The sequence below is a fragment of the Oryzias melastigma genome, linkage group LG14, assembly GCF_002922805.2.
Source record: "Oryzias melastigma strain HK-1 linkage group LG14, ASM292280v2, whole genome shotgun sequence".
NCBI classification, from domain to species: Eukaryota; Metazoa; Chordata; class Actinopteri; order Beloniformes; family Adrianichthyidae; genus Oryzias; species Oryzias melastigma.
Genome location: NC_050525.1, coordinates 8256952 through 8265388, shown reverse-complemented (window position 1 = coordinate 8265388; position 8437 = coordinate 8256952). Strand labels below are relative to the sequence as shown.

The 8437-nt window shown below is 44.7% G+C and overlaps 1 protein-coding gene across 1 annotated transcript in view; it reads right to left on the bottom strand.

Moving 5' to 3' along the window:
• Nucleotides 1-8048, bottom strand: part of slc8a4a (solute carrier family 8 member 4a) — a 36293-nt gene extending 28245 nt beyond the window's left edge. Inside the window, exons 1-4 of the mRNA XM_024266106.2 lie at nt 7006-8048; nt 6776-6851; nt 2481-3882; nt 1852-2369 (exon numbers count right to left, since the gene is read on the bottom strand). Of these exons, the coding sequence (XP_024121874.1) occupies nt 1852-2369; nt 2481-3824 (1862 nt within the window). The 5' untranslated portion in view covers nt 3825-3882; nt 6776-6851; nt 7006-8048. The remainder of the gene's footprint in view (nt 1-1851; nt 2370-2480; nt 3883-6775; nt 6852-7005) is intronic.
• Between the last annotated feature and the right edge of the window lie 389 nt (nt 8049-8437).

The window sequence follows — 8437 nt, the reverse complement described above, 5'->3', positions numbered from 1 at the left end:
ACATCAAGAGTGCAGATGTTTGTGTCGCTGTGGGCTTGCTTCAGTCTGATCATTCAGATTTTGGCTCAGCATTTAAAGGACTTTTTTTCTCTTGAGTGCAGATATTAGTTCCTTCTTCTCATCTAACATGCTCATAACTGGTGACTAATTATCCTCAGCTTCAGTGCTTCTCACAGCTCTTAAATGTACAAAAAGGCCCTTATCTGTTTGAACCTTTTCAGCAAATAGAAACAGCCTTAAATTTAAACGTGTGAAAAGCAACAAAATGCTCAAATCAAAACTGCTAAACAGACAAACACGTGTTTTTAAATCTCAACACCACTACAAGACAAATCGAGAAACCCGGAGAGCTGATTTCACTCTGACACCATGTATTCACCTGCCTTCCCTCCCACTCAGCCAGCCCGCACAAAACACCTACACACAGCCCCTGAAATACTCCTGCAGCAGACAGATCCATCTGACACGCTTCGTCCTTTGTCTTCCCTTTTGTGAGCAGATTATCGTTCCAGTGGATCCGTCTCTGACCAGCATTTGAGGGCATTTTTCACTCGGCGGAGGGTAACTGTTGGGGTCTTTTCTTAGAGCAAACAGATGGCAAACACGTCCTTATCACCGAGTCAACCCCGCCACGAAAGAGCAAGAGAAAAGCTGGAAAACATCTCTGAGCTCCTCCTCGATCATTTCATCCATCTGCCTCTCTGCTGGTGCATCCATGAACCCTTTGGTTGGATCAGAGGTCTGCAACCTGCAGCTCCAGATCCACATGTGGGTCTTTTATCTGTCCACGGTGGCTCCTCGGACAAGCATAAAATAAGTCAGAGAGACTAATGACCCAGTCAAGTCGACCGTCTGAGTCAGCAGATCCCCTAACTAAAACAAATAAAGCCTGCAAACTAAGACTACCAACCCCAATCTAAAATAACAAAACCCAGCAGTTTAAGACTGCTGAGGACAAAGAGGGAAAATAACAACAACAAAAAATTAATGAATACAAATAACAGCAAATTTTTAAAGTGCTTAATTAGCATTTATTAAATTTAGATCAGTTAAATTTATATATTGATGGCTGAGGTTCACATGGATTATAAACTTTGTAGGTTTTTCCATCCCTGTTGACCTGAAGACGTTTTGTTTGCTCAACTCTATCTCCAGAATGAACAGATTATATATGAAAAGCAGAACTTAGGTACAAAGTTTGATCTTTTATGAGTTAAAAGCAATTATTAGCTTATACTGCACAACACTGGTTACTAGCTGCACTGAGATTATCCTGTTTTAGAAAAAGCATCTTTTATTTTGAAAATAAGTTAAAAAAAATCACATTTTGAGAGATTCTAGGTTCTTTTTATATTTTTGCTTTTGTTCATGCCAAAAAATAGACATAATCCTGTTTATTATTAAAAAAGAAGCTCATGAATTCAAATCCAAATTACTTAAAGGCTAAAGTAAGACTGTACGACTCCTTTAAGGTTTGGATCAGAAGAAAACGAGCCCAAATGGCTCTTTTACTGTTGAAGGTTGGGTTAGAACAATCGCACCAGCTGCATCTCATGCGCCTGTTCCACAACCCCGTTTGATCCGTCCTCCTTACATGCACCTTCTTTGTTTTCTGCAGCCTCACATAACAACAACCTCAGCTAAACTTTCAGCTCCAGTTCATTCTTTTGCATCAAGTATCACCGTCTTCTGCACAATTATATCCTGTCATCTCCTGGAAGATCTAAACTTCTTTGAGCAAAGGTGACTCATAAAAATAGTCTTTTCATCCATTACCAGAATAGAGCATGCACAGTAATCTGGCAGGTGTGTGGGTTGTGGTGTTTAAGCCAGTTAAAGAAGAGATCTTACATGGTCTCGTCGTTCTGAAACTCCAGCTTCCCCGACACGTCTTCGTAGTCCTCCCCGGCTTTGGCCGTGCCCTCCACGGTGTGGTACGGCACGGCCACCTTCCCCCTCGCCCCGGACGTCCGGTGAACCTTCACCTGCATGTTGCCCACGCTCTCGCTGACCCTCATGGACTTGCTCTCGAAGGTGAATATGCCGGCGTGGTCGTCGTCGTAGATGGTCACCGTGGCGACGGGGTCTTTCCCCAGGGCGGCCTTCGGAGGGACGTGGGAGGAGATGCCCACCATGCTGTTGCTGGAGGTGATGGAGCTCGGCTCCAGGATGGACACCTCAGCTCGGTGAACGATGCGCGGGTTGCTCAGGCGGACGTAGAAATGCTCGTCCTCTTCGAAAATGTCGTCGTCGATGACCCCCACTGTGAACTCTTTGGTTGTTTCGCCTGGCTTGAAGACCAGGGTGCCCTCAGCAAACTCATAGTCGGAGCCTGCGTTGGCAGTTGCATCCTCCGTCCGGTAATCCACCTGTGCGGCACAGGGAGACAAACTTCATCAAATATTCAGAGTGGAGTCATGATAAAACGCAGAGCTGTTAATATTTCATGCTTAAAACGCTTCTATGACTTTTTCTCTCACCTTAACGGTGCAGCCGCTCTCTCCTCCATGCCGGCTCACTGACAGCTTCAAGGATCCGCAGTTCTCAAAGCACTGATAGTGAGAGGGGTCAAACTGCAGGTAGATGGTGTTGGGGTCCTCCTCCTGCCCGCTGGCTTCGTGACAGCTCACCACCTTTCTGGCCTGGTCGGCGGCGTGCTTCTTCAGGATGTTCCCGGCCCCGATCATCATGCGCGTGGCCTGAATGCGGTAGAAGGCGCGGCTCTTCTGCTGCTGGACTAGCACTTGGTAGTTGGCCATCTCGATCAGCTGCTCCATGTCTTTCTCCGGGTGTTTCTGTTTCAACTCCTTCAAGGTGCGGGCCATCTCCCGGCGGGCCTCCTCCTCTTGATCTTGCTCCGGGCTCATCCCTCCACCCTCCTCCACCCCTTCCAACATCCCATCCAGAGCCTCCTTGGGGTGGACGTGGGAGTTTGTGCCCTGCCCATCCATCTCCAAGTCCATCTTGGTGAACATGGCGTCTCCTTCTGACTCGATGATGATGCCGCGGGTCTTGTCGGCGCGGTACCTCCTGTTGACGTACTTGTAAAAGAGCAGGCGGCGATCTGCGATCCAAGCTTGCACCACACAGAGGGGGAAGAAGAGGAAGGTGAGGACCGCCTCCCAGACCTCCACCTCTCCGGGAGAGAACACGGATAGGATGAGGTACAGCCAGATGTAGGCGAATATGCTCCAGGCGGCAGTGACGAAAAACACCCGCAGGTGCTTTATCTTTCGGGTTTCACTTTCTGGCACCACGTAGACGCAGATAGCAATGATGATGAACATGTTGAAGGCAGCGCTGCCCACGATGGTGCTGGGCCCCAGAGCTCCAGCCTCGAAGTTGTGGCCCACCACTTCGATGACAGACAGCAGGATCTCTGGTGCGGATGAGCCCAGAGCCATCAGGGTCAGGTTGGACACCGTCTCGTTCCAGATTCTCACAGTCGTGGTTGTCGTCTCGCCGTTTGGCTTCTTGATGGTGATCTCCTTTTCCTGAGAGGTGATGACTTCAATCGATGACATGAAACGATCAGCGATGATGGACATGCCCAGGAACATGTATATTAGGGCTGCAAAGTAAACAATGGCACGCGCCACCTTATCCCCCACGGCGGGGTTCTGGGGGTTCCACATGGGCAGCACCACACCCTCAGAGCAGTTGTCCTCGCTGGAGCAGTTGCTCGGGGCGCTGCTGTTGCCGTCATGCGTGCCGCCGGCGTGGGAAAATCTAGTGACTCCCGGGAGAAGGACCAGCAAAAGGGAGATGAGCAAATACGGGTTGACGGGTTGAGGGTATTTTAAGATGCGCTTGAGCGGAATCATGGCTGAGTGACGATGTTGGGTCTGGAGATTAAACCGTGTTGCATTTGAAGGGTCACCTCTGAAACGCAGAAGAGAAAGAAGATCAGATGGTTTCAAAACAGCACAAAAAGTGGAAAGAGTCATGCTGTTATACATGCAAATGATGTGGGATCTGAGAGTTTCGGTTGATTTGAGTTAGAGGAGCCAGAAATATTGGCACCTACGTATGGTTGAGTCACAGCCGTTGAACAATGTGGTTCAACTCCCACACATGTGGTCATTGTGTGCTACGCAGCGCTAAAAATGTTACCTCTGCACCTGTGGAATAGAAAACTATTTTCCTCCAGAATTGTAAAAACCAAGAAAAGAGAGATTTTTATTACGATTTCAGAGAGAAATAATGCCAAATTCAACAAGGAAAACTACAATGCCCACTCCTAAAAACTTTTGTTTTGGCTCTCCAAATAAGCCTCTTCAAGGGACAATTTAAATCAGGGGTGTCAAACTCAATCACACAGGGGACCAAATTCCAACACACACCTTAGGTCGCGGGCCGAACACCATAAACATTCATTGAACACTTTAAAGCTAAATGTTTAAAACTTTAAAACCATATCTTTTTAACAAAATTAAAAACTAGATACATAGCATTAACTGTGATAATGTTAGTGTGAATGATGTAAGCTGAATTTGACCGCTGAAGATACCAGTGCTGATAGCTGAAAATGCTAAAGCTGATAGCCAGCTAAAATATTAGCTAAATAATAAATTAGCCTAAAAAACAAACAAAAAGTTGGTTAGCCAAAGCAGCTAGCTTAAAAAATGGCTTAACTTCAAAACATCCTAAACAACAGAAAAATGCCTAAATTATCCAAAACAGCTAGTATGTAACTGAAATATTAGCTAAACACCAAAACAGCCTAAATAAAAAAACAAACAAAAGATATCCAAAATTAGCCCAAACAGCTAGCGTGTAGGTATTAGCCTAACTCCAGAACAGCCTAAAAGAACTTGAAAAAGTCCTAAATTAGCCAAAACAGCTAGTATGTAGCTTAAATATTAGCTAAACTCAGAAACAACCTAAAAGACAAACAAAAAAAGCCTAAATTAGCCAAAACAGCTACGTTTAAGTATTAGCTAAACTCCATAAAGCCTAAAAAAACAAAATATAAAATAGCTTAAATTAGCCAAAACAGCTAGCATGTAGCTAAAATATTAGCAAAACTCCAGAAGAGCCTAAAAAACAAAACAAAACATAGCCTAAATTAGCCAAAACAGCTAGCATGAAGCTGAAATATCAGCTAGACTACAAAATAGCCTAAAACATGTTAGTACATGCCAAAATAGTCCAGAAAGCTAGCAGAATGCCAATTTTTTAAAAACTTTAAAACAGTAACTTTTTAAGATAAAAAGGCAGGAATATTATTCCAGAATTAATCAACTTATACATTAAATAACTTTCAATATCTTAATCTACATAAAACATCTATTTTGTCAAATTTATACAAGTTAGAAATTAGCACAAGATAACATCAGGTCATTAATAACAATAAAATAAAATGATCTGGAGGGCCGGATAGAATTACTCGGAGGGCCGGATCCGGCCCCCCGGCCTTGACTTTGATTTTAAATGAATTCCTCCGTGTTCCCCTGCACTCAAGCTTTGCTTGCTGGAGCAAACAACTCAAACAGGTAATAAATCCAAACACTTAGTTGTTGAAATGGCAGGACAAATCCACATCTGACAAAAAGGCTCAGTGTAAACAGCAGGGAAGATGTGATAATGCTCCATGTCCAGCTCTCATTGACATGCGGCAGAGCAGAGCTGCATCTGACCTGCATAAATGAGACCGCACGCTTTCTGCTGCCGCTTTGTTTCACTGCCATTAACGTCCAACAGATGAAGAAATCAACTTCTGTGTTTGTGCCGCCCCATGAATAAATTATTAATGAAGAGATTGGCTCAACAGCCTAACATCAGCACCACGGACAGCGACACAAACGTCCCAATCCAGTGTATGGATGCATCCCGCTGTGAATTACTCTGCTATAAAGTGAGAAAAATAAAACCCAAGCGCTTTCATTTGGCACACAGCCCTGCACAAATGTGTGAGTGGGTGATGTTTCTATGGCAAAAGTGGGCTCTCCAAGTGCTGGAGAAGCAGGAGCGAAACATCTCCTTCGCTCTGCTCGGTGAAATCACCAGCAGCAGCAGACATTTGAAGCATGTTTCGGTTCCTGTAAGGACAATCATATTCTCCACTGTTAGTTCTTTCATAATGTCGACATTAAGTCTACAAGCTCAGCAAGACACCTCTCGAAACGTAACCTCTAAGCAGGAGTTCAGTTGACCTACATAAAGAGATGATGATGTACTTATAAAGCGGGTTCCTGTTTGCTGAGCAGAGGTCAAAGGTGAGCAAATAAACTCTTGTCTCCAGTGAGTCACACTATGATTTTATAAAACGAGCTTGTGACGTCTGGTTTTAACAACAATTAGATTTTAATCGTAGGTTGTGGTTCACAGTCGATATTTGTTCATTTATAATCATCCAATTCACTGACCTTCTTGAAAATTTGTGTACAAACAAACAAGTAAACAAGAATAAATGTCACATTTTAGTTTAATAAAGTTCTGTTTTTCCCATTGTGGACTGCGGCGATGGTTGATCAGTTTTTCTTGCCGTCATGTCTGCTGTGATGGTTGTTTTCATGCTATAGTAAATAAATCTAGCATGCTTCAATCCAAATGGAATTTTCCAAAATCGATGTATCTTATTTTGAAAGGATTTTTAATGGTCGATTCGATTCTGCCTCAGACAAATCGATCTGGTCGGAAAGATGATTAATCATTAGTAATAAATGTAAAAATACGATGAAATTTAGTTTTTTGAAATGTGCAGCCAAGATATTTGGATGAAATTCCAAGAATGATGCATTCTATTTTAATATCGGGATCCTGCATTACTCACCTGTGTGCAGCTGTGTGTGAGTCAGCCCGCTGTGGATGTTGTGACCTCAGGAGACCAACTTCACTCTCATATTGCTCTGTGGAAAGATCACTAATTACCAGGCGTGTAGTTTTAGCAACTTATTCAAGTGTTTTTGAACACCGTGAAGCAGCAAACACGAATCAGACAAAGAACTCATCCATCTACAGATGCTGGTTCCTGGTGCGTTCGGTGCGCACACAGATACTCACAGAAAGCCCGGAGCCTCAGCTGGATGGTGGTCACAGCGTGCCCCCCCTTGCACCAGATCAACAGAGGAAGACACCCCCTGTGCCATCCACACAGCAGGCTGGCGCCGTGCTCCCGGCTTGTTGCGCGAAATGACGCGTATGTTCCCTGACCGCGCAGAGCCAAACTCAGTCCGGTCACTTCTTTTGACTGAACCTCCTCTGTGGCATCAGCGCGACGCCTCCCCGCAAAGCAGAGCAGGTTTTTTACCCCCACCCCAAAGCCTCTACAGCTCCAGATCCGTGCGGCTGTGGATGCGTAAAATAATCAAATAATTGTCTGTTTCTCTCCTGATTCGACTCGCAGAAATTCCTCACATCTAAAAATCAACACAATAACTGAAGATGCTCCTTTAGTGGCAGGGAAAAAAAAACAAAGAAAAAGATGCGCGCAGAAATGCCACTGCTCCTCAGTTTGAGCTGGAGAACGCACAGAAGAAGCAAGGACTGCAAATGAGAGTAGGCGGGAATGGATGGAGAGCAGGCAGTGCGCGGATCAGGACCAAGATGGACATCAAGCGCAGGAATGAGGCGGAAAAAAGGAGCGTGCTGCTGCGCAAACGTGAGCCCCGTCCTGCTCCTGCGGTGTGGGCAGCGTTGGCACAAGGCGCGATGAGTGAGCGGGAGGGAAAAAAACAGTAACACTGCAGAAACAGGGGAGGAGACGTTCAGGAGCAGCGCCGTACGCACGGCTGGTCCTCCTGACTGCGCATCAGGAGTCCAGCATGAATGAAGGGATCCTATGCTGAGAATGTCTCTGGATGAGGACGCGGGGGATGCGCCAGCTCCCAGAGGCTGGAGTCCACCCTGCTCTTCAGGGATACATGTAGAGAAGGGGAAAACACCCCTCTCATTATCAACCCTAAATATAGAGTATTCATTTATGGATGACTTCAATTCATATTCCATAAATTAGGCCATGGAAATAAATGATTTAAACTACAGATTCCATTTTTTTGGTGTCAGTGATAAACTGATTTAAAAATGGGTTCAATAGACAAACAAACAAATGAAGAAAAAAAAACACACAACTACATACCAAGAAGAAAACGGAGGTGATGGTGGACCCAAATCTAGGAGGTGAGCCACATCCTTTGGACCCAAATCCAAAAGATGTGGCTCACGAGTATTGGGAAAAGCAGGGTTAAAAACAAGAACATGACACAAGCGTGTCCGACAAACTGAAAACCGAAGCTCTTACATGCACTGAGGGCAACTAATTAACACCAAACAGCTAAGATGACAAGTGAAATCTCTGTGGACACGAGGGAAGCCGAAAAACTGAACAGAGTATTACCTGCAGAAAAACAGGGGATGACTAATAAAACAATATTAAGAAGAAACATTAAGAAATCAACAACAAATGAAGCTTCAATCCAGTCCCAAAGACACAGAT